At 43.2% G+C, this 26,123-nt stretch overlaps 2 protein-coding genes across 2 annotated transcripts; both read left to right on the forward strand.

Annotated features, from left to right (window-relative positions):
• sall2 (spalt-like transcription factor 2) lies at positions 1-9,971 on the forward strand. The gene is made up of 4 exons (XM_044220142.1): positions 1-543; positions 2,182-2,328; positions 4,272-8,146; positions 8,524-9,971. The coding sequence occupies exons 2-4, from the start codon at positions 2,253-2,255 to the stop codon at positions 8,833-8,835; spliced, it is 4,263 nt and encodes a 1,420-aa protein (XP_044076077.1). The 5' UTR covers positions 1-543; positions 2,182-2,252; the 3' UTR covers positions 8,836-9,971.
• A 2,713-nt stretch (positions 9,972-12,684) lies between these two features.
• mmp14b (matrix metallopeptidase 14b (membrane-inserted)) lies at positions 12,685-26,123 on the forward strand. Its single transcript, XM_044220146.1, has 10 exons — positions 12,685-13,299; positions 20,166-20,314; positions 20,452-20,574; positions 20,834-21,141; positions 21,607-21,768; positions 22,187-22,347; positions 22,430-22,568; positions 22,734-22,884; positions 24,020-24,135; positions 24,263-26,123. Exons 1-10 carry the CDS (start codon positions 13,201-13,203, stop codon positions 24,733-24,735), a joined length of 1,881 nt encoding a protein of 626 aa, XP_044076081.1. The 5' UTR covers positions 12,685-13,200; the 3' UTR covers positions 24,736-26,123.

The following is a 26,123-nucleotide window of genomic DNA, read 5'->3' on the forward strand; positions in this document are numbered from 1 at the left end:
ACTGAGAGCCAGTGTGGAGGTAACCGTGGTCACTGTTTCCCAGAGGACCGTCTGCCGGCGAGGGCCATTAATTATAAGAGACAGGGAGACAGACAGCTGGCCAGCTAACCAGACAGACAGACAGACAGACAGACAGTACCGCAGAGAGCGCAGACAGGACTGACAGGAGCAGGCCCCGACAAATACAAAGAGAGGAGGAAGAGCAGCACGCACGGCCAAGAAAAATAATCCTCCCCTTGTAGCGAGTAGCCTACAGCTATCTGCACCGCCCCGCTTCTCCTCCTGCCAGAGGACTATGAGTAAATACATTCAGGCATAATAACCCTTTGTCATAAGAGAAAGAAACGCGATTTGCGACGGAGATAAATAATTGAAAAAAATGCGGCTGCCCGACTGCGCATCCCTGGGAGTGAATAGGGAAATGCTGCGCCAGTGTCCCGGCTGAGAGACGGAGCCGATCTTACCCAACATAAGCTCCTGAGCTTCTCCCCCCCCCCTTGTCATTACACAATATCGCTGCAAAAAATCATCGTTTCAAACATGGTAAGTTGTTTTTGTGTTATATTTAAAGGGATTGTGTCGGCGACGAGCGGCCTGTGGGGGAAATGCACATCCGGGACTGTATTTTTTGTGGAAGTCATAATATTTTATGAATCATAACTTGTTATGATGTGGGAGCGCGCGTGGCGTGCAACAGGTCGCCGTACAGTAGCGGGGACGCGCATCTCACCGCTGTATTTTGCGCTTGTTTCCAAACATTGGTGTTAGAACGTCCGACCGTCGTATACGCGAACATATTGGCAAGATGGCACGAAAAATACGAATGCGTTGTTGGCACAATAGAGTTCTTTTCTCAAAACGATGATATTATTCTCTGTTTCGATTGTTTGATAACTATTCGAGTTATCACTTCTTTCTCTTTGACAAAATCTGATCGATTACGCAGTGACGCAAACGTTTATAGCTAATTATTTCTTTTTAATCCTTTTATATTGTTCGAAAATCACTGCTGGGTTTGCATAGAAAAGTGTCCGTAGGCCCACAGAAATGATATGAGCCCGCTGTTAAACTGTCTATTATATTAAATGAACAGGACTTCCACTGTCCAACAAAGGAAGGCCTGTTTTAAATAATTCAGACACAAATCATTACCTGATTTCACTGTGAGGACCTAAAACGTCCAGACTTTGTATCAAACATCGGATGCATTTTATTATTCTATCCAAGCCTCAAAGAGACGGAGGGGGGGTGTTGAGGAGGGTGCCACAGGGCTCGGGTGAAAAATGATTTTCCTCCTCACCCCGGCTGTGTCTTTCTTTCATTACCTCTCTCCACGTGGTAAGCAGTCGGGATGAGGGTGAAAAGGGAGCATTGTGCCTCCAGTCAGTGGCCTTATGTGTTGGAGAGGCTCTGAGAGGGTGATGTTCACTCAGCTGTGCTCCCTCAACGCCATTGTTGCAAATTCCACCTCATTTCAGCCGCTCTGTTTACTGAGCTCACACAGGAGCCTGTGTAGACGCGGCGAGGGCATCGTGAAATCTCACACACATAGGCCTACCACAAACCTTGAATAGATTTGAATAGTGTGTGTGTGTGTGTGTGTGTGTGTGTGTGTGCGACACGGTGGCCGGTGACACAATATGTTTGGTTTAATGTACAAACAAAAACAAAAAAACTGAATTCTTTTAACAGAGCTGGCGTTGGCTTTTACGCCCGCCTGTGAAGACACACACGGTGAGGTTTAGATTTTATAGACTCGTATCAGTAATGGAAGCCCAGGCAAGGGCCATTATGTTATTAACTTGAGCGCCAATGTATGAGGGGTTACTAAAGGGAGGCAGTGGACTCTTGGCTCAAAAGAAGGGGTGTTCACACGCCATTTGAATGCAAAGTAGTGGGTGAACAAGTGAGCTGTGTGTGTGTGTGTGCGTGTGTGTGTGTGTGTGCGTGGAGAGAAGGAGGGCCAACGGTGAGTTTGGAGAAAAGGAAGACTTGTCGAGAGAAACTGTCACATGGCACTTTAGTTCTATTTTTCTTTCTCTGCACCACAATGTCACCTACATGGACACGCTTTATTGAGACTCATCAGCCTGGAGCATCCGTTGTCACATTTTTGGAGATGATACTTTAGTTTTTCCATTTTTTTCCCCTTTAAGTAATTTAGATACCTACTTTTTTCAGTGTGCAGGGAGACAGAATAAAAGTTGTGTGTTGGCCAATGCGCCCCTGCGTCGGTCCCATCCTGCAGAAGCATGTCCCGTCGGAAACAGAAACGACCCCAGCAACTTATGAGCCTGACCCTCGGTGCCTGTCGGATACTTGAGCATGGTGAGAAATAGACAATATATCAAATCAATACTGGTTCTTCAGTAGGATTGGATTGACATTGGTTGGGAAGTTTAGACTTCAAAACTCACTTTTCCTCAACATGCAAAGATTGTGCCAGTTAATAGTCCATAGTGTTATTAGTGTAACAGTGTGGACATATTATTTCATGGTATATCCTGTGTCATTCTAACACAGGTAACTTTTGACCTAGGATGACTTATATACCTCATATGGGAAATAGCAGTTTTGGAGTTTGAACCGAAATTTTATTATGGACTTAGGGGGCTGTTAAGACGTGTTTTTTATTTTGTTGATTAAGATGTCATCTCAACCGTAATTTATAAATGGGTTCTTAACATAATTATTAAACAGTTCAATTTGCTTAATTTGCATTTGAAAAGTAGACTATATTTAGGTGCATGTTATACTTGCACACTAAGAAAAAGAAGGGTTGTTGGAATTATTGGTCTACAGAGTCTTTAATTCATTCTCTGTGGTTGCAGCCATTAGCTGCTTTCTTTGCCCTGTAAAACCCAAATGTCTTCACTCCTCATCACTGCCACGTTCAAAGACACAGACCACCCAGAAGAGGGTGATATACAGTAAATCCCCAGAGAAACATTGGTGAAAAAGAACATATTGGGAATTTGAAAATGATAACGAAAAGCAAGATACATGTTTGGTAGAAGCAAAGAGATGAGCATGAGAAGGTCAAGGAAAAGGAAACTTTGTGAGGCACTGTATAAGGTGTTCTAACTGCAATAGCATTAGACCCCATTGTCCCCTTTCAGCTTTGTTGCTGGGCAGTGAAGCATGAACATACCCATGAAGAAGTGTGTATGTGACAGTGTGTGTGTGTGTGTGTGTGTGTGTACGCAAATGTGTGTATTTGTCTGTCAATCCACTCCAGTTACAGGAATAGGGCCCACATTGTGTCATAAAATTGTAGCTTTCAAGCAAACAGCAGTAAGTTCTGTATGTGTTTGCGTGTGCATGAGCAACCCTGTGCATACAACGTGTTCACTTTTTGTGTGTCTGTGTGTTGTGCATTTACAGGTATGCTATGTGTATGTGCTTTCACCTCTGTCCCTCTGTGCTTTTCTGGGCTAAGTTAGCTTGTTGATGGTCTGTGAGTCATCATGTCTGTCTGCGGGGCTGTTTGTTTTCTTTGCACACCACCTCTCTTCCTCTGCCTGGTCCTAAAACGTATCAGGAATGCGACCTCAGAGTGTTTAAGGTCAAGTCTGCCAGCCAATCAGGCACTCAGTACAGTGTCCAGTACCCAACCAGGACCTAACCCTTAGCACCCCATTGGGCTACTGGGGGAAGGGCTCTTAAGAAGATGAAAGAAAGGCTGATTGAATAGAGGAGGAAGAAAACAAAGAAAGAAAGAGAGAGAGAGAGGCAGGGATGGAAGAGTATCTTAGAGTGTGGATGTGGCTTTATTGGGGGGGGGAGTGAGGTAAAGTCCATTGTCTTGTGCGTGTTACCCTGGAAACAAGGTAGGCTCCTCTATGGGTGAGCAGTGTATTCTTGCAGATCAGTGGAATCTGTGTGTGTTCGTGTGTGTGGCGACAGTGGTGGGGAGGCTGCAGTTGATGAGGATAGACAGGACAAAGAGGAAAAGAAAGCAGTGGTGGATGACAAGGTGGTGGAAATTAAACCCAGAGGTTAAAAGTCACCTCATAGACAACTGAATTCTTCCATTTCCTAGACATCAAGTAACCACCTAATAACATCCTTTACATGTCACTGCTGGTTTTTGTAAGTTGTTTCTAAGTGCCCTGAAATGTGGATTTTTACTTTATTTTATTTTGTTTTTTAAAAAGCTGTCTTATAAAAGATTGTAGACCAAAACTGTGATTTTTTGGGGGATTTTTTTTTTTTTTTACCAATAATGATGATATAATTACATTTAGATTTTCTTCTTTCAATTTCCATAGATGACAACTTGGCAGTGAAGTCAAAATCCTTTCCATTTATCCTGGATTCTCCATTGTGCTCTCCATCCTCGTCTCCTCAAAGCTCCGAGCCGCCCCTCGCACTCCGTTCATCTCTCAAGGGCTCTCAGACCCCCTCGCTACCCACTGAGGGTCCACTGCTATCCTGCTCACCAAGCCAGCCCTCCCACCAGCCCGTCAAAGACCCACAGCCCTCCCCCTCCCCTGATTTCCCTTATTCTTCTCTCTCTTCCCAAACTCAACATCCACCTGCCCTTCAACTGTCTGATTGCAATCCTACGTCTTCTACAAGTGCCCTCATCCACCCTTCCCGAAGCGCACACATGGCCTCTCCCAAGTTGGGGCTTTCAGCCACCACCACCACCTCTTCTTCCTCCTCATCGTCCTCTGCCTCCCTATGTCCTCCACCGCACCCTGGAAGCCCCAGCCGTGTGCCTGAGGGCCCCCCAAGTCCTGTTACTCCCACTCCCAGCCCAGGAGTGACATCTGCCTCAGCTGCACCTTCTAGGGCCCAACTGAGCATTGCCCTGATCCTGGAGGAGCTGCGGGTGCTGCAGCAAAGGCAGATCCACCAGATGCAGATAACAGAGGAGATCTGTAGACAGGTGCTACGCCTCGGTGGAGCCTCCTATACCATAGACACACCTTCCCAGCATCTCCTCCCTCCTCTGCCTCAGCTCTGCCTGGAAGGCAGCAAAAGGGCAGCCAGCCCAACTACTCAGCCAACTACACCTCAGCCTTCCACTTCAGTGGCTCCTCTCCTGGCATGTTTCTCCTCCCTGCTCCCTTCTCAGGCAGCTAACAAAACCACAAAGCCAAGCAGTTCCCTGTCTCAAATCCTGCAGCCCCACAATCCCCAGATTGAAGGAACAGGAGGGACTGCAGGGGCTCATGGTTATCTGAGGGTGAGTTCTCGAACCTCAGTTCCCTGTACCTCTTCCTCTGCTGCCATCTCCATGGCTTCCTCCACTTATCCGCTAGCTCTGTCTTTAGCTCTGCCCAACCGCTATCTTCATGAGAAATCTCCAAATACTACTTCAGTGAGTGGAAACAGTGGCCGGTCTTTCCTAAACTCATCCCTCCCCACATCAGTATCTATGGTCCCAAACTCCCAACATGCTCTGCAATCTGTCTCTGGAGGAGCAGACTCTTCCTCTGCATCCAGCTCCACCACTAGTAGCCGCCTCCAACATGCCTGCCGCTTTTGTGGAAAAATGTTCAGCAGTGACTCTTCCCTACAGATACATCTACGTTCACACACAGGAGAACGACCCTACCAGTGTCCTGTGTGCCTCAGCCGCTTCACCACACGAGGCAACCTCAAGGTGCACTTCCTACGCCATCGTGAGCAAAACCCTGAGCTCTCACTTTCACTCCTGCCACCTTCTTTGTTTGGGGTAGCATTAGGGGCCACTGGGGGATCAGATATGGGACAGACCATGAGCAGTGGTGGCAGCACGAGTGGCATGAATATGATACAGAAGAAGCCAAAAAGCAGGCCTGAGGATGAAACATGTGGAGATCATATGGAGGTCGGTGGTGCCAGCACTGGCTTTTCTCTGGGGGCCTCTGGAGGATCTACCCCTTCTACCCTACCCCTGGCCCCTAGTGTGGATCTGGCTTTGATTTCCCACTCTCTCCTGCAGCTCAATAGGGCTGCAGCTGTAGCCGCTGCAGCCTCTATCACCTCCGGCTCATCCTCCTCCTCTTCAGCCTCCACCTCTTCTTTGGCTACATCTCTCCTCTCCAACCCTTCCTTGTCTTCGTCTTCCACCATCACAGAGTTATTCAAGGGTGCCAAGCAGCAGCACTTTGATGAGAATACTCCCCCTCATGCCCCAATGCTTTCACCTGCAGCCTACTCCCAGCTAGCCCACCTGCCTAAGCTCCTTTTCCCATCTGTCTCCACTTCTTCCGCTACTGCTGCTGCACACTCATCCCTCTACAACCATCCAGCCTTGGGCTTGCTACGCACCCCGCTACCGTCTACTCCAGGCTCCCACCAACTTGCTCCTTCCAGCCATTCTCAGCTTTCGTTCCCTTTCTCTTCCTTTCCCAAAGTCCCAGGTCTACCCACCACCACTCCATCCTCCCTGCCTTCCTCCATGGCAACCTCCACTCCTACATCTGAAACCTCCAAGCTGCAGAGGCTGTTGGAGAAGCTAGAGAAGGTGCCTCCCTGCTCCTCTTCTCCATGGACTTCTTCCTCTACTTCCTCTTCCATGCTGGAGATGTTGGCTAGCAGTACCACTACCTCTTCAGCAAGTCCAGCCAACAGTCGTTTCACAAATGCCAGCACTTCTACCACATATGTCATGGCGTCCCCACCATCTTCGACTCTTGTTTCCACTTCTGTTTCAAACTTCACCCGTGAGATGGTTGCTGCCCTCGGCATGAGTGCCAATGGAGCTAGAGCCATGGCAGGGGGCTTGCTACCATCACTAAGCATCATAGGTCCAGCTGGCAACCTGACAACCAATCAGTGTGGGGTGTGTCTACGGGTGCTGAGCTGTCCCAGAGCACTGCGTCTGCACCAGGCTACACACCTTGGAGAACGCCCTTTTCCGTGTAAGATATGTGGCAGATCCTTCTCTACCAAAGGCAGCTTGCGGTCACATCTGGCCACCCATCATGCCCGACCACCCAATGCACGTGTCCAGAACTCTTGCCCCCTGTGCCAGCGTAAGTTCACTAATGCCCTAGTGCTCCAGCACCACATCCGTATGCACCTTGGTGGACAGTTGCCCACAGATGGCACTGAGGATTCTGCACATGAGATGCCAGCTGAATCTAATGCCAATGCCTTGTCACAATCTCAATCCCAGTCCACTGACCCAAATACTGCATCTAGTAAAACACCTCCTCTAGCAGGCCACTCTAAGAGCCCAGTCCCAAGCTCACAATTTCAAACTCCAGCAGTTGGCTCGGTCCCTGTCTCTGGCAGTATGAAATCAGTTGAATTCACCAAAACTTCCAGCAAATCTGGGTCCTCCAGCCCAGACCTCATCCCCCCCTCTGACCTTAGCCCTGACCCCTTCATGAATCCCACCACACAAACTCCACCACCAGGCAGTGTAGACCCCCCTGTCCTTTGTGTCAGTGCCCCCTTGCCAGCCTCCCAGCAGTCAGATCAAGCTTCCCCAGTTGGCAAAGACAACCAAGTTGAACAACAAGCCACTGTTGATGTTCATCTTCCTAAATCCACCCCCTTACCAATTTCCTCCACTAAAACCACAGTGTCATCTATTGCTATGGTAGTGGACTGTGGAGAGGATGAAGCATCTACCTCCGCTGATGCCTTCCTTGGCTCCAGATCAAACCTGGAGGACTTACAAAGTACACCTGCCCTTGGTGCCCCCTTTGCTTACACCTGTCCCAGTACCTCCTCTAACCCCATCCTGAGTCAAGATGTTCTTAATGTTAATGCAACACCAACCTTGGAATCAGACTCAGTCTCCCCAAGGCCCCAATCACCAGAACCCATGGAAGAAGACAAAGATCAGTCTCCTCCACCAGCAACACCAAAGCAAGACCAAGTAACTGTGCCTGATGAGGACCCCAAAATTACGTCCACTTTGGAGACTGCTGACACTATTGGTGCTGAGGTAAGGGGTGCATCACAGAGAGCTGACACTTTTGTAAGGGAGACACGTCAGAGCTTTCATTTTGGTTCGTATGGGAAAGAAGACCGGGTGGAAGGTGTTAAGATTAGTGGATTGGCTCCAGGTGAAGCACTGGATGCTTCTGTTCCCATCAGCCTCGCCCCAACCCTCCCATCTCCGATGTCTCGTCCTGAGAAGAAGACCTATTGCTGTGCTGAGTGTGGAAAAGAGTATGCCAGTCGCAGTGGACTGAAGGTGAGGAAAAAAAATGATTTGATATAAAAATAACTTCTTTTGATGAGATGTATGGATATGTTAGCAGAGTAATTGTTGTAGTACAAAGCTTTCAGGAGGTTTAAACAATATTTTACCTCTTTGGTACAGAACTATATCTTGCAAGGGACTAATATTTCAATACAATGAGCATCTTCATCATGGAAACCTGAAGAAGACTCACACTGTGTTGAAATATTAGTCCATAAGAAATTAGTCCATGTGGACCATAAACAGAAAAGCTGCAAGCTCCACTCATATGTCAGACTAAACTACCCATGGATTTTACTCTACACTGCATTATACTGGGTATGTTTGATAGTTATACCTAGCCTAACCCTAACCCTTTATGTTCCCAGGGGCACATGAAGCACCATGGCGTGGTAACCAAAACAACACGTCCAGCAGCCCGGAGTAGTCGTTCCTCTGCTGACCAACTTCCTTCTTCTACATCTATGACTTCCTTGAACATTCCTGCCACCAGGAGCTCAGCAGGCTTCTGGAACCAGTACCAAGCCTTCCTCAACACCAGTAACGAGCCAACTGATGACCCAACCGCTGGCAGCCAAGGAGAGAATGAGTTGGCACGGTCTGCAAAATCACCTGTTCGATCTCAGATGGATCCAAGAACCCCTGATGAAGCTAGGGAAGAGTCTAGTGAAGGGTCATAACTCGAGTCAGCGTGATTGGCTGGATAATATTCTGGTGTTTTCAATCAATGTTTACCTGTTGGTGAAACTGTATGGGCATTTGCGTAGTACTGCTTCCTCAACACATTTCAAGTAGCCTGTCAGTTTGATAGTCAAAGTAAAATGTTTGTATGTGAAAGTTGTGAGTCAACCAGCTTGGTCTTGTGTTAAAAAAAGAGACACCTATTATACAAATAAAGGTTAAAATATTCAAGAAGTAACAAAGTGAGTCCAGTTTTTGCTGGATTTGATAAAAAGTGACACTACCTTTGTCTGGCTGAAGTTGTTAATAGTTTGATGCAAATTCTAACAAAAAAAGAGTATCCCTGTTGTGTTAATGTTTCATATCAGACCTGGGTCAAATAGTTATCAGTATATATTTTTTTGTCATTTATTTACTTACCAGGCACAGATAGGTAAGGTTTACCACATTTGAACAAATTAAATATCATCAGCTAATTTGTGAGTCACAATTTACACTAAAAGAATAGTTTAAAATATATGTAAACATTTTGGGACTCATCGTGTTGTGTCATATACCAAATCTGATCCAACTGGCACCAAATGAGGCCCATGCTAACCAAAAGAAGATTGCTTTGCAAATGCTTCCTGACCTAGGTCTGTTTTATATCTAAAAGATTCTTCCCTTCGGTTACAGAGGGAACTGACATAAATGAGGAAATTAGGTAAGCAACACAAAGTTTTGCTTGTTTTGCTTACCTAATTTACCTAACTTTGTTTTGCAAAGCAATACTTTGTTTTGCATGAGCAAGCAAGTCCAACAAACTGAATGTGTATTAAGTCTTTTGTCCCCCATCTTGTGGTTCAGATAAACTACTCACTCATGTCATTGTGGTTTACTTTTCACTATATTGTCCTGTCAAACCAGAAGCACAGCTGCAGTGTTTGTGAACCCAGTGAGGACATGGTCTTGTGTGTGACCTTTGACCTTCAGCTTTGTGAATATTATGATTGTTGTTTGGTCCCAAAGTAATATCTGTAACACTTTCTCAGTTACTAAAACTCTAAGTTACTATATATATCAAAAGTCTATGTCTGTTTGTTGTAAGCTGTACTTTCAGTATCTCCATATTAAAAACCAATTTGGAAAAACAAAATCTTGCTCAGTCATGTTTAACAGAATTTTACACAATTAAATATGTTGTAACTGGTGTACTGACTTGTTTTTTTCTGTAGACACAGCATGGATGCATGCTTGAAGGCATTTGTGTGTTCAGTTATAATGTCCATGATCCCTTACAGCCACACGTCATTGATCTCTGCTCTCTGCCAAGACAATCAAAGCTCCCCTCTCTTGTGTCACATCAACCCAGAGGACAAGGGGAGTGGAGGGGGCCAGCTGTCTTTCTTCTGTGTGCACATAAGGCAGGTTACAGGAAATGTGTGTGTCTCAAGTCTTCAACAATTTTCTCTACGTGTGTATGTATTTATACATTTATACATTTCAGAATCAGAATGACAGTTTATGCAATGTGGAAAATATTTACATGGGAATGTGCAAACATTTACAGTATGAGTATACTGTACTATGGGGGGTGGGGGTGGGTTATGAGAGTCAGTGTCAGTGGGGGTCCCAGGCCTTGTTGATGAGGCCACCTGCAGACAGAAAGAATTGTGGCGTGAGGTTTTGCAGCCTCCTGCCAGAGGGGAGTGTCTGAAACAGTTTGTGTCCAGGGTGGGAGGGGTCAGCCACAATCTTTCAATCAATGATACACTGCAGTCTGCCTTTGTCCTTGGCAGTGGCAGCAGCGTACCAGGTGGTGATGGAGTAGGTGAGGATGGATGGTGTAGAAGTGCACCATCATTGTCTTTGCAGGTTGAATTTCTTCAGCTGCGGCAATAAGTAGGTCTTCTGCTGGGCTTTCTTGGTGAGGTCCTGGGTGATGATGGTGCCCAGGAAGTGGAAGGACTCTATAGTGTCTACAGGGGAGTCACACACGGTGATGGGGGTGGGTGGGGCTGGGCTCTTTCTGTAATCCACAACAATCTCCACTGTCTCTGTATGCATGTGCACACATACCTGCTAGTAAGCATCATGCCCACAGCAGCCATCCTATGTGATGTGAAATCTATACAAATATACTAAACAAATTAGTGCTTGTGGCACATGCATGGCAATGAGCACACTTCGTCAGTTGATAATTGGCAGTGGTGGAATGTAACTCAGTACAATTACACAAGTACTGTACTTAAGTACAATTTTTGAAGTACCTGTGCTTTACTTGAGCATTTTTTTTCATGCTACTTTATACGTCTACTCCACAACAATTCAGAGCAAACTAATGTACTTTTTTCTTCACTAACTTGACAGCTTTAGTCACTAGTTACTATACAAATTAAGATTTTTCCATACAAAACATATGAAAAGTTTATAAAATATGCTGTTTTGTTATAGATTAAACTACAAGTAGAGTTGAAACAATTACTCAATCAATCAGACGATCAACAATCAAAATTAACTGCCAATATTTTTGATAATCGTTTGTCATTTTTCATTCAAAAATACCAAACATTTTATGGTTCCAGCTTCTCAAATGTGAGGATTTGATGCTTTTCCTTTTAATTATTTTATTCATTTGAATAATTTTGAGGTTTGTACTATTGGTTGGACAAAAACAAGCATTGTGAAGGTGTCTGGGTAATTGTGACGGCATTTCTCACTATTTTCAGAATTTTTACAAACCAAACAATCGATCGATTAATGGAGAAAATAATCAGCAGATTAAAAAATAATCACTAGTTGCAGTCCTATACAAAATAGTTTAAAATTAGCTCCACCTCAACCAACTACAACAGTAAAATGCTGCATACACATTAATACATGAGTAATAATAATCTAATGATATAATATATAAAGGTATTCACAAGTAAAAGTACAAGTATTCACACATTCAAAAGTATTTTTTCTAACTGGAGTACTTTTACTTGTAATATTTTATGTACATTTTGCAGATAATACTTACATACTTTTTCAATGCAGGACTTTACTTGTAATGGAGTATTTTTAAGAGTATTTCCCTCTTAAAGAAAGCAGAAAGCAACATGCAAGACAAAATAATCCAAGGTCAGTGTAAGGCATGTATGTATAGTAGGAGGTTATATACTTCATCTGACATGTTACTGTTTAAATGTATGTGCAGCATGTGCATTAGAGGGCGCAATTCCCCTTTTTAAACACAATTTAATGCTGCATATTGTATACAGTATGTTTGGGCCTATGTTATGTGCAGCACCCATTAAGAATCAGTGTGAGACAGGAGTATTAATCTGTAAAACCCATTACAGTAAGGACAGCCAGTAATAAAATGTTCCCCATGTTTAAAACCTAAACAGTATAACATTATGAAAATAATAGCTTAACACGATCTGGTTGTTGCCTTGGGCTTGAAAAGAAGGTTAAGGGTAAAAAATAGTTTTTATAGTGGCAGAAATGTCTTAACACATGGCTGAGTTGTATGTTATGGTGAAGCCATATTTCTATCATAGGAGCAGATGGCTGTATTGATAAATCACCCTGACGCATCTTCAAAATATTGCTGTAGAAACTTCACGTGAGGTCATTGTGTTCCAAATCGTTTTTAGTTGCGTAATTTGTTGACCAATTTATCATTCAGCTCAGTGTTTGTGATCTCTTCTCTGTTGATAATAACAGCCTCATACATTTTAAGGAGCATAAAGGCATTTAATCACAGCCTAAGGGTAAGAGCAAACCGTGCCAAGTCTGATGCGAGGGTCACCAAGTTGATTCCAGGCCTCCATGTCAGTGGGGCGGGCTGATTTAGGAGGGGGAGGTTCACAGCCCTCTACTTTCCAGCTACAGGTCTCCGGGGAGTATCAAACTACCACGTCTGCAGCGGGGAGAGAAGGGAAGAGGAGAGGGGATCAAAATAAGCCGACTGGAAGATAGGGAAGAGAGGACAGCAAGGAGTTAAGACTGCTTCATGATAACAAAGTCGGCTGCAACATCTGGAGCAAAGCGCAAGCTGAATTTGGACATAAAATACGCACAGCCTGCAGCTCCAGAGCCCCCCCTTCAGATTTCCTGCTTCCAGTAAAGCAGGAATAAAATTCACCAAAACGCGAGAAGAATGCACAGACTGGACAAATACCTCTCGTGGTTTAAGTAACTCAAGTAAGTAAGTAAGTTGCAGAGACGCACAGCTGCATATCTTCTGGAAACTCTTTTTGTGCTTTGCGCCAAGTCGATCTCGATCCCGGAAATTCGTTTATGGGATACGTTTTTTCACAGATAATGTTTTGACAACTAGCAAAGTGAAGATCGCGCGAATCTGTCCGTTTTTTTATTGTTTTTTGGAGAGTCAAGTGATGGCGACACAGCTCAAATCGCTTGTCCGACTGCTGCTGCTGGCGGTGGTGTGGGAGCTGAGCGCACAGGGAGCGACGGAGCGACAAATCAATCCAGAGGTGAGGAATAAAGCCAGAGGTGAGGAATAAAGGAAGAGGTGAGGAGTAAACCAAAGGTGAAGGATAATTCCAGAATAGAGGAGTAATGCCAGATACATTAATCCAGAGTCTAGCAATAAAAAGCCAGATAAATAAATCCAGAATCAAGGAATAAAGCCATATAAAGTAATCAAGAATCTAGCAATAAAGCCAGAAAAAATAAATGCAGAATAGAGGAATAAGCCAGATAAATATATCTAAAATAGATCATTAAAACCTGATAAATAAATCTAGAGTTGAGGAATAAAGGCAAACAAATGATTATGTGAGAAATATAAGATAAAGAAAGCTAGGATAAGGAAATACATTGAGAGTTTAGTTTAAATCACGAGTATCCTCATATGTAAGAGTGAAGGATCTTTCCTGCTACTAATTTCAATAACTGATTTGACAAAAATAAATAAATCTGATTGTCAACACATTGCACCCTGGTGGGTAGTAATTTCAACAGTTGCCTGTTGTTGGCGCAGGGATATGGGAAGGGCTTTGACCCTGAGTTAGAGGAAGCAGCCCATAATGATGATAGCGCTCGTGAAAACACCGAGAAGCGCTGAGAGGGCAAAATCAGGAGAGCAAGAGAAAAAGCAAATGAGGAGAAATGCATGAGCTTGTATTGTGGTCGGGGCAGAGACAGAGGTAATTTTTGTGGGAATGGAGGGGGGGGGGATTGATAGCTGTGGGTACAGTTATATTGAGAGGGATGGGGGAGATGTAATTGTTGACATCTGTGCTGAGTTATGGCTCAGCGGACTGGGGGGCGGGGGGGGGTTTACAATCTGAGAGGTTCTGCAGCATCTCAGCCATGATCAGCTGTGGAAAAATACTACAGTTTGAACTCTAGTTCTGTACATTAAAGGCTTCCAATAACCCACTGAGCTGAGGTAGCAGGTAGTGTTGTAGATCAGAGAAGACTTAGCAGAGATTTTCCTGTTCTGGTCTGCGGTATCAGCAGTCCTCCAACCCCACAGCCAGTGCAGCATTAGGAAGCTCTGTGTTAATGTTGCAGGAAGTGACATTGTTATGATACCCCTACACACCTGCTTCCTTCAGTACCATGAGTAAATACTGTGTGTGTGTGTGTGTGTTTGTGTGTGTGTGTGTGTGTGGTGAAGAACAATGAAGAAATACACAACAATATACTGTTTTCTCTATAAATTAAAATCTTAAATGACATATGTTAGAGTCATTTCTATTATTTGATATATGTTCATAGGAGTATATATGTAGCTAGTGGCTGCAGGAGCTATACTGGGGAATGCAAGTTCAAGGCAGTTCCTCAATCGATTGTTAGATGTGTCAACAATCAGTCGGTTAATTGTGGAAAAAAAGACGCAACACAAAGTGCATGTTTTTCCAGAATAACAGTGTTTCTAAACGAATCACAGCAAAATCCAAGTGAATTAGGTATTTCAGCAATAAACTAAATAAACTTTATTAAAATTCTATTAACAAAATAATGCTTTCACTTAAATTTGCGGTGCTCCGACTCCCTTTTGATGTTATTTGACAAATGGCGAGACAAGCACAAAATATTTATTGTAGCAAGTAATGCTAAGCAACTTACGCTAAACAACGACATAAATTAGATGAGACTGAACATGCTAGGCAGATCAAGCACTTAAAACAACATCTAAGCCTAAGAGAATAAAGAAGGTAGTCACACAAGTTAGGTTTTTTCCCTGCAATTGATCTGGGTGGAAGGCAGCAAGAGTGTAAAAGTTATCAACCATGAACTGAATGTAGAAACTGAAACATGGAGATGAGCGGCAAGTTAATTGTTACTTTGGAAATAGGTCCTTTCGTTTTGAGTTGATCAAGTAGAAAGACTATCAAGTTTCTGCGGAAATTTGCACCAAAATGCAGGGACAGGCTTTGCCTGAAGTTCTCCGGAAAGTGTGTTGGTTCAAAAAGTTCCAATTCATTTAGTGATTCACCTCCTCTGTTTTTATAAAACCACTGCTTCCTGTGTCTTTATTTACTTCATTCAAAAAGGGAATGTGTGTGATCTCATATGTTGCCTCCACAAACCCACAAGTCACCAGTATCAATGCACAGTTCTGCTACTGAGTAGGATGTTTGTGTTTTAATTAACAGTAAGTCTAATTAAGTGAGCGGTTGTGTGCTGGTGAGATAAACAGACAGGGATCTTCAGGATGCAGAGGTCATGTCCTGTGGTCTGTGGCAGAGACAGGACGTGGGCAGTGGGTTTTTGTTTCGCCACTAAAATACCTTGGTGTGTCAGCACCCACCTGTCTGTGACACACACACACACCATATGTGCACAGATCTTTTCTTATGAACAAACGCACACACACAGAAATGGCTACAAGCTGAGGTCATTCACTACAAAGGAAGATAAATGGACATGAAATGAAATGAAATGATGAAAGCAAAGCAGAGAAGACAGTGAGGAGGCTGTAGATGACAAGAAAGGAAGGCATTGTGGTGATGGGAGTGATGCAATCTGGGAAATGTGTAGATGGAAAATGAAGCAATTATCCAGATGAATAGGACAGGATGTAAATCATAGCTGTCATGCACACAACCTGTATGAATATAAGTCAAGGCAAACTTTATTATTCCAACAGGGGAAATGTAGTTGCAGCCAGATATACAAACACATTCATCATAAAAAAACATAATCAGATAATGCAACAATTTAGACAGATCACAGGGACAAACAGTACAAATGTGAGCTCACTTCAGATGAAGACAGCTGAATGCCAAATACACAAAGTGCTTAGGTGCAGAGATCGCATGTACATAATTCAGGCTACTAATTGCTGTGAAGAGGCTTTGTATCTTATGTCGTTTTCCTTCTGCTCCGAATGAGAGCAAGCATTGATTTAAGAGAATTCAGATTGGTTAAACTGGTAACTTTACACCAGTCCCATCTTGATGTCTTAATAGTCATTTAGAGGAAGAAAGGAAGGAAGGAAGGTGCGTAGTTTTCAGACAAAGCCACATCCTAAAGATCACCAGTGGGTGGCCTGAGGGCAGCCTTCCTGAGGAAAGGAAGGACGTGTTACAGGAAATAAGGTAATATGCAAAGTCATTACCTAATTTCCTGTTCATAAAGGAAGTGAGTAATGAGCCAAATTTCGGGGGAAGCTTTTTTCTTAGTTTTTCAGAGATGTGTGTTTTTCTACTCATTTGTCATTGGTCTTATTGTTGTTGGCTGGAGAATGGTTGTTTTAATAGACAGCAGCTGGGGACATAGACACGCAGCTGGGGACATAGACACGCAGCTGGGGACATAGACACGTACACATTTAAAGACATTTTTTACTTGTGTGTGGTGGAGCTCTTCCTAATTGTCTTCCTAAATGAGCAGGGTTCACGCTAACAGCCGATAATGAGCTGTTGCAAGTGAAGTGGGAGCGATAATTTCATATGTTTATGACATCTGACATAATACTGCAGCTCTCTGGATAGACTGAGTGGATGTGTAATGAGGATCTGTGTGTGTGTGTGTGCTATATACCCAGCATGCTTCAGTTGGACTCCCATCGCTGTTGACCAGAGTTTCTTTCCATTGGCCCTCATCAAACGGAACAACTGACTCTCTTTATTTTCTGAAATGCAATCCCTCCTTCTCCCTCTCTCATCCTATGCAAAATGAGCGCTCTTCCTCCTGACATCCATAGCAACCGTTGTTTGATTTTTGTAGATCTTCCATTAAACAATAAACCCACATCACTGCATAGGAGCGAGCTGCACCCATTACCTCAAAATCCCAGATTTGGCTTCCAAAAAGTACCTTTGCTCTGTGCTTCTCTAAGTTTTTGCATTGTTAAAAATCAAGGGATGCAGAGTGACTTTAACTATATAATGTTTCCATGCAGCAGTTTTTAGTATTCTGCATCGGTAATTCCTAACCGGGAAAGATTGTGGAGTAGCTCAACTAATAAAAAAAAAGAAATGGTTTGAATGAAAAAGAAAATCCTCAGAGTCAGCTGTAATATGTGAACACTGGGTTTTAAGAGTACTGGAAAACTAGTTAACAAGCAAGCAGGTTAAAATAGTTAGCTTAAAGTAATGGATAAATGGTTAAAATAGTTAGCTAAAAGTAATGGATAAATGGTTAAAATAGTTAGCTTAAAGTAATGGATAAATGGTTAAAATAGTTAGCTTAAGGTAATGGATAAATGGTTAAAATAGTTAGCTAAAAGTAATGGATAAATGGTGAAATAGCTAATAGTCATGAATAAATGGTTAAAATAGATAGCTAATGGTAATGAATAAACAGTAGAAATAGCTAGCTTAAAGTAATGGATAAATAATTGAAATTATGGGTTGTCAATGAAAGGCTATTTGAGTTCATTGGACAGCGCTGTGGTGGTACATTACATTACATTTATTTAGCTGACACTTTTATCCAAAGTGACTTACCATAAGTGCATTCAACCATGTGGCTATAACCCCAAATTGCAAGAATCATGCAAGTCAACGTCATCAAATATGCTGAACTGCATCAAGTACTACATTAAGAAACAATAAGAGATAGAGAAAGAGTTGTTTTGTTTTTGGGCCAAGGTGCATTCTGGGTACAACTGACCAGTAACGTTGGGAACCGCGTCTCTACATCAAAAGACTGTATTAGCTGGGGCTGTCATCTCCTATGCCACTGTAAATAGTGACCATTTCCTCTTCCTGCTACTGCTTTAGTTACTCAGCCCATTAGTGTGGTCAAAAATAGCCGAGTGCGACCGTGAATAAGACTTTGTCAAGTCACCTGAGGGACCCATGAAAGAGGTGTGGGTGCCTTAAAGTTACAACAAATGTTCAGTGTCACTCAACAGCAGTCTTTTGACTGAGCTGAGGGCAAAGAACAAAAACATAGTGAATGCGTAAAAGAGAAGAATAAGGTTTAAAGCAGTCAAATCAAGCCTTAAACACCCTTTTTCTTATATTCACAGCGAAATACATCCAATTCTGAGATGCTAAAGTTTGTGTTTGACTTTCCCGCTCATGTGGATGTGCTGTAACAGTGGCAAACAGTGAGTCTTTATGTGTCCACTGGAGCTCCATGGGTGAGTCACAACCAGAAAGGGCTCATTCAAGGGTGAAGTCTAAACAGCGAGACCTCCATGTCTCCCAAGGACAGACAGAGAGGGAGAGATTAGACCTTCGAGGGCCTCCAAAATGCCATTCTGCTAGTCACTCCCTCCCAAACTCACACCAGTATAGTCTTGCGTAAACATAAACCTAGACCTGAGCACGTATTCACATTTGCTTTGTAATGCACGTCATTAGTGGAAAAATGCTGAAACAAGACAGTTAAACATGTTTTGCCTTCATTGTATTTAGCAACTTTTAGCAGCAGATATACAGCAATAATTGAGTGGCTCTGGGTGTGGTTGTTCGTAAGTATTTACCCTCAAGTCCCTGGCTTTTCCATAAGAGAGGGATGAGGGAGAGGAGAGAAGGGGTGGAGTGAAGAGGCGAAGACAGAGACATGGACGTGGGGGGAAGAGTTAGACTTTGAGGTTTGGATGCGACAAGGAAGAAATTCCCAGTTAAATTACTGACTGACGCTGCTGCTCGACTGGAGACATCGGCTGAGGTTGCCCAAGGCCTGAGTCTCACCCTGGGACACTCCCTATCTTTCTCTCTTCTCTCTCTCATTCCCCTTTTCTGCACAAACACCCACTATGCCTATAGTTTTTAATCCAAACTATCCAAAACAACAGATCACATTAAATTACGTCACATCAAGCCCTAGCGTATTTTTGATAGGTAACCTTTATCAGTCAAGCCCATACTATATCCAAACAATAAAACACAACCTAAAAGTGCATTACAAGCTCACAAAGTGACTGTGTACAGCAGAATATCACAGTGGTCTTGGTTTTCACTGCACTCACAATGGCCTCAGTGTTATTTTTCAGCTCTAGTTTTTAGAGGGAAAGAGTTGAGGAGAAGCTGTGTGGGAGAGGTGCGGAGCAAAGCCGCTGGCACAGGTCCAGATGTCAAACCAGCACCGCGGTGAAATGGGTTTCCAGGGGAAAGTAAGGTCAAGCTAAGCTGAGACTGAGGGATCTGAAGGCCTGAAGAACTCAGTGATCATCACAATAGGTGCTTGAAGGGCTTTAAACTAATACTTTCCTCATGTACAAACTCAACAACAGGGATGAGTGTCGCAATCTGCACTGAAACACAAACAAGTAGCTACAGATTAACTTCAATGTAGAAACTGAAGTTAATCTTTAACACTTTGAGGGGGGTTGCTCGTAGAGTTTTAGTTGAAACCTGAACTGTCTTTGTTTGAAGCTTTTTTTGGGCTTAAGCTTGCTGTTATTCTGTCATGTTGTCCATAGTTTCAATTAACTATGGTCCTCACTGGAGAGCCGAATGTTGATGCTTGAATAGCTTTTGTGTTTAGTCATTAAATGGAGATGTGCCAGGTGCTTAAAATGATGTTGCTGTCCAAATATCCAGATACCAAAACACAGAAAGACATTATTCAAGAGCTTATTTTCGCTGTCAGTGAGCAATGTGTTTTTGCTGCAATTGCATAAAAAACATTCTGAACTTGTAGTCCCTGTAACTCATAATCAACATCATACCAAAGAGTTCCTTTACCCTGGTTCAACAACAAAATCACCTGAGATATGATATGTTTCTGTGTCTAATTTAACCTTTTTTATATGTTAAATTAAATGATGTTTGTAAAGCACTTTGGTCAATCCATGTTGTTTTAAATGTGCTATCGAAATAAATGTGACTTCACTTTTTCTTTCCCTGAGACTGGAGTTTCCTTGCTTTCATTTTGCAATATATCTCATGAGTCACACTGTTGTCCCCATTTTTGCTTTGCTTTAAAGTCATGGCTGCAGCAGTACGGTTACCTGCCCCCAGGGGACATGAGGACCCACTCCCTCCGCTCCCCTCACTCCGTCTCCTCAGCCATCGCCGCCATGCAGAGGTTCTACGGCCTCACTGTCTCCGGCACCTTTGACGCCAACACCATTGAGTGAGCACCTTCAAACAGTTTTATTCTACATGCAGTAAAAGTACAACATCCAAACAGGGTCACCTGCAAGTCAATATTCAAATTAAAAGTAGTATTTATTACCGTGTTTTGAGTGGACTATGTCTTGTCTTTGGCAGGGCCATGAAGCGACCACGCTGTGGTGTGCCAGATAAGTTTGGTGCCGAGCTGAAGAGCAACCTGAGGAGGAAGCGCTATGCCATCCAGGGCCTAAAGTGGAACAAGAATGACATCACTTTCTCGTAAGTCAGCAAAGCTCCAAGTGAATGTGCTGCATTTGCAGAGGCATGATGGAACAGTATTTAAAGCTATTTTACACTATGATTTCTTTTGGCTTCATTTTATCTTTGTACCCAATTAACTGATGTGAGAAAACCCAAACTGATGAGGTAACTACTGAGCAACTGAAATGGTTTTCCTATGAAGAGTAAATAACTCCATGTCTTACCTTTCCCACCCTCCCCCCTCACACACCCACACACACAATTACACACTCTTCAGTATACAGAACTACACCCCTAAGGTGGGTGAGTACGAGACCCACGAGGCCATCAGGAAGGCCTTCAAGGTGTGGGAGAGCGTCACCCCGCTTCGTTTCCGGGAAATCCCCTACAGTTACATACGGGACAAGGTGGAGGAGTTTGCCGACATTATGATCTTCTTCGCCGAGGGTTTCCATGGTGACAGCAGCCCGTTCGATGGCGAGGGGGGTTTCTTGGCACATGCCTATTTCCCCGGGAATGGCATCGGTGGGGACACCCACTTTGATGCAGCTGAGCCATGGACTATCGGAAACAGGGATCTGTTAGGTGAGGCTCTGGTGAATCAATGTTGAAACTGACATTTTTTTCTTTAGTGATTCCCTTAAACCGGAGTTACTCAGTATGTTGGGAGTCAGGGCTCTTAATTTTGCTGTTGTGAGCAAAACACAAGCATCAACAGGTTCGGTCTTGTGTCAGTACATTTGAGGGAGTGAAAGCCTTGGGCTACGGGAAGACTGCAGAAATGGAGAAGTGTTTATTTTTGTCAGCTCTCAGCTGTTTGAGTCAGACACATCTTCACATGACCTGCAGATCATTTTATTTTTGATTTACTGATGTGATAAGTATTTGTGTGTGTTTGAGTCACAATGAGGAAACAGCAACATTTACTCCTTCTCCTTTAGTACTCATTATCTCATCAACATAAGATGAGATTCCTCTTTTTTCATGTCTCCTTTTTACTTTCATTTATTTGGGGGAAAAAAATCATATTAAATGGCATTTTGGTTTCAGGTAATGATATATTCCTGGTTGCGGTGCATGAATTGGGCCATGCTCTGGGTCTGGAGCACTCCAATGACCCTTCAGCCATCATGGCTCCCTTCTACCAGTGGATGGACACCGAGAACTTCCAACTTCCTGACGACGATCGCAGAGGCGTACAGCAACTTTATGGTGCGTTATCGACAGTTCATGATCCAAAGCACTGTCAAAAAAGAAAGAGCTCTGTCTTTAGTTCATGGTTGCAATTCTCACTATCAAATTTTTGAAGCATAAAGAACTTAAGTGATACAACACCAGAAATCTGTAGACTTGAAAAGTAGATGCAAAACGTTGCATCTTTCCAATGATGTATCAAACCTTTGTCCAAAACCTAACTTTTGCTCCAAACCCCTTTTGTTTTTTGTTGATTTTTTGTTTGATTAATCCTTGATACTTTTGTTTTCTCTCTGCCGTCTGCTGCTACAATAACCTATTTTCTGCATGGGGGATCACTGAGTTTCATTTGATCTAACATGACCAGCATTAGATGTTGCGTCAAGGTTAAGGTTAGGTCTACGACAATAATTTCCATATGACCTTGTTCACATAGGGTCTGGATCAGGCCCACAGCCCCCTCCTGTAACACCCCGTACACCGTACCACAACCCCCAGCCCACATATTCACCAGACAAGCCTCGCTTTGGCCCCAACATCTGTGATGGCCACTTCGACACCATCGCCATCCTCAGAGGAGAAATGTTTGTGTTCAAGGTAAACCCACACAACCTTGTTGGACTTTTGATATGACATGGTTTGTCTAGCAGGCTGTTAATAAATCTCTTTTCTCTTTCAGGATAAATGGTTCTGGAGGGTACGTAACAACCATGTTCTGGATGGATATCCCATGCCGATTGGACACTTTTGGAGGGGATTGCCCACTCATGTCAATGCCGCTTTTGAAAGGGAAGATGGGAAATTTGCTTTCTTTAAAGGTAAATCTGGCTATAGTATATTAACAAAAGTTTTACAAGATTTCCCTTTTAAAAGCAGTCGTCATCAAAGAGGCAACATCTTGCAGTTATCTCACATGTTTTCGTCCTCTGTTTCTGTGTCTGTCTGTCCCCACTCTGCCTCGTTCTGCCTTTCTCTCTCTCCAGGGGACAGGTATTGGGTGTTCACTGAATCAATTCTGGATTCTGGTTACCCTAAGAGTCTAAAAGAAATGGGCACTGGGATTCCGAAAGATCGAATAGACGCTGCTCTCTACTACACCCCCACTGGACAGACATTTTTCTTCAGAGCAAACAAGTTAGTAATCTTCTGCATGTGTGTTTGTGTGTATCATATCCCACAAAGAAACTGTGCTGAACTTTATAAACTACTGATTCCAAGGAAAATCCATTTGCGTCACCACCACCAAAAGATATGTTATGATAATGTTGACCATATAAGGTCTAAACACTTGAAGTCAGTCACTTACAGTAACCTGAATTACAAACCTGCTTCTCATTCAAACATTAAAACAAACATTGAGGAACTTTAAAGCTTGATAAGCCCCCCTATATTTACACCATAGTCATAGTTATAAAAAAGTTGGGCAAAATGTGGCAGCCAGTGATTACAGTGCAGACAGCTACCTACATAAGCAAAGTCCATGACAAGTGTATGCTTTTATTAAAAAACAACAACAAGTGAGATTGCACATGCCCTAAGACCAGACAACACCTTTTTTCCTTGTCTTAGTTTTTTCAGCCCTAGTCTGGCTGTTGGAAGAATTAACACCAATCCATCTGCCACATTTCTGCAGAAGCAACACAAATTTTGTCTGCCTAGTGGTTTAGTTCAGCAGAAACACGCTGAATCTGAATCTGAATTTTGTCAGAACAAGTCGCCAGTCAAATCTGAAATCCTTTAGGGCAAGTCTAAGTCAGGTCTCAAGTCAATCAAGACAACTCCAAGTCAAGTCTCAAGTGTGTCAGAACGAGTCACAAGTCCTTCAGAGGAGGTCTAAGGCAAAGCTCAAGTCCTGTAGGCCAGGTCCAAGTCAAGTCCCAAATCCTTTAGGCCAAACAAAAGTAAAGTCTCAAATCATTCGTGACCAAGTCAAGTCCAAGTCAAGTCTGTCAGAACAAGTCTCAAATCATGTCTTAAGTCTTTTAGGGCAAGAGTGTCAAAACAAGTCTTAAGTCAAGTCTAAAATGTCTTTTAGGTCAAGTCCAAGTCAGGTCTTGAGTAATTCAAGACAAGTCCAAGTCTCAAGTCAAGTCTCAAATCTTTTAGGACAAGTCCAAGAAAAGTCATGAGTATTTCGAGACAAGTCCAAGTCACAAGTCTTTATAATCAAAGTGCAAGTTAATATTTAAGTCTTTCGGGGCTCTAACTGTGACCATTAACTCACCATAGCTGTTCCTCTCTTTCCCTGTTCCTCTCATTCTTTGTTAAGGTATTACCGTTTCAACGAAGAATCACAAACCGTTGACGATGGCTATCCAAAATCTGTTAGTGTGTGGCAGGGAGTGCCTGACAACATCAAGGCGGCCTTCATGAGCAAAGATCAAGGTAAGGGTGGTGTGTATGATATTACCTAGATTCATTTCTCACATCTTAGTGTGGACCAATACTTGTAGAAGTTGCTCTTCTTTTCAGTTCAGCTTTGTTTCTCACATTTCTTTCTTCCACCCCTCAGCGTACACCTACTTCTACAAAGCCAACAAGTACTGGAAGTTCAACAATCAGGTGATGCGTGTGGAGCCGGGATATCCCAAATCAGCCCTTCGGGACTGGATGGGCTGCCCCAATGAAGACCCCAAGACTGACGGAGGAAGAGGAGGAGGCGGACACGACAGGGACAAGGAGAGGGAGAAGGAGAAGGACAAGGAGCGGGAGGATAAGGACAGAACTAGAGATAGAGAAAGGAACAGAGAAAGGGAGAAGGAGACGGAGAAAGAGAAAGAGAAAGAGGAGGACACTGAGGTCATTATTATTGAAGTGGATGAGGAGGAAAGGGTAGGTGGTGGCAGTGGAGCAGCGGCGGTGGTGGTGCCATTGTTCTTGTTAGTGTGTGTGATTGCGACGCTGGCAGCCTTGGTGTTTTTCCGTCGCTACGGTACCCCACGCCGCCTCCTCTACTGCCAACGATCTTTACTGGACAAGGTGTAGACGGGGGAAGAGGGGAGGGAGAGAGGAGAGAAAGACAGGGAGAGAACGAGAAAAAAACGTGGAAGGAAATGTTGAACACGGATTAAATAAGAGCAGGAGAGAAAGAGATAAAACTGGAGAAAGAGCAGAAGGAAAAGCACCAGACTTGCATTTTAAAATATTCTTACCACTGCCAGATTCCTTTTGCTCTATCTCTCAACCACTTCATCCTTCCATTTTTTCTCTCTCCCTTCTGTCTCCGCCTCACTCCTCGTGGTTACTGACGCCAGCTCATTGCTGTTTGTTTTAGCCTTTTTCAATGTCTTATTTTTAGTTTTTGTCAGTGGTCAGTGTTTGTGTCCTTGTGAATTTCCGCTTCAAACCTGCATCTTCATGACGCCCATTCTAGCATGTTCCTTCGAGTAAGCAAAGAGCGTGTTTGATCGCACACACTCGCATTAACACACACATTTGGAAACCACAGTGGCATAGTCATTGTGTTTCTTTATCTTCCAGTAAAGTAACATGTCAGAGCCAGTATGGACCATAAACGTGAAACAAAACAATAGCTTAAGTCCTCATGAAGCACGAGATACACTCATCAGCATTCCTGCCAACATTTCGGTTTCAAAATACGGGAGTTTTTTTGTGTGTGTGTGGGGGGGCGCAGCTGCGCACACGACTCAATGTGTTTCATAGACGATCTGGCAACTTGGGTGACATCAGACAAACATCCTTTGATCTGTGTATTCATAAAAAAGTTTGAGGGCCATGCAAATTACGGGAGTTTCCCGGGAGAAACAACAAAACAGGAGGGCGCCGGGAGATGGCCTTGAAATACGGGAGAAACCCGGGAAAACAGGAGTGTTGGCAGTTATGTTCATCAGAGTAAAGCAATAAATACAACTGTGTCTTTTCCTTTTTTATATCAATGTCTTTAGTGCTGATTATTATTATAAATGATGTTGTCATTATTATTATGACTATTACTATTATTGTTGTTGTCCTCTGTGTAAAGAATGTGTTTTTGTACATTGTCATTAAAAAGTCCTGCTGGACAGTGACATACAGTTTTGAAAGTGGCCTTAATTTTATATATGTGGGGACAGTGAATGGGGAAGGGGGTTATGTATTCTTGAAACTTGATTGTTTTTTTTTTTTTACCATCTCAAATGAAAATAAATTGAAGATCTGAAAATGACTCCTTTTTGTCATTGTACTTGTTTACAGTTTTCAAATCATGGTGCTACATTAGTCAGGGGTTATAAGCAGTTTAACAACAATGATAATGATACTAGTGATAATGATAATAATGATAATGCTCTAGTTTTCTCAATGAGATTGTGTGTGTGTTCTTACTCACTTATATTTTTAAGCTTTTCTTACAAAATAAAGTAATTTCAAAAGGC

Source organism: Siniperca chuatsi, linkage group LG13 (genome assembly GCF_020085105.1).
Source record: "Siniperca chuatsi isolate FFG_IHB_CAS linkage group LG13, ASM2008510v1, whole genome shotgun sequence".
NCBI lineage: Eukaryota > Metazoa > Chordata > Actinopteri > Centrarchiformes > Sinipercidae > Siniperca > Siniperca chuatsi.

Bases quoted from the DNA above. Each gene is read 5' to 3' on its own strand.
- sall2 (XM_044220142.1), top strand. From the start codon at position 2,253: ATGTCCCGTCGGAAACAGAAACGACCCCAGCAACTTATGAGCCTGACC. The intron at 2,329-4,271 runs GTGAGAAATAGA...CAATTTCCATAG, and splicing joins CTGTCGGATACTTGAGCATG to ATGACAACTTGGCAGTGAAG. The intron at 8,147-8,523 runs GTGAGGAAAAAA...TTATGTTCCCAG, and splicing joins CCAGTCGCAGTGGACTGAAG to GGGCACATGAAGCACCATGG.
- mmp14b (XM_044220146.1), top strand. From the start codon at position 13,201: ATGGCGACACAGCTCAAATCGCTTGTCCGACTGCTGCTGCTGGCGGTG. The intron at 21,142-21,606 runs GTGAGGCTCTGG...TTTTGGTTTCAG, and splicing joins CGGAAACAGGGATCTGTTAG to GTAATGATATATTCCTGGTT. The intron at 21,769-22,186 runs GTGCGTTATCGA...TTGTTCACATAG, and splicing joins AGGCGTACAGCAACTTTATG to GGTCTGGATCAGGCCCACAG.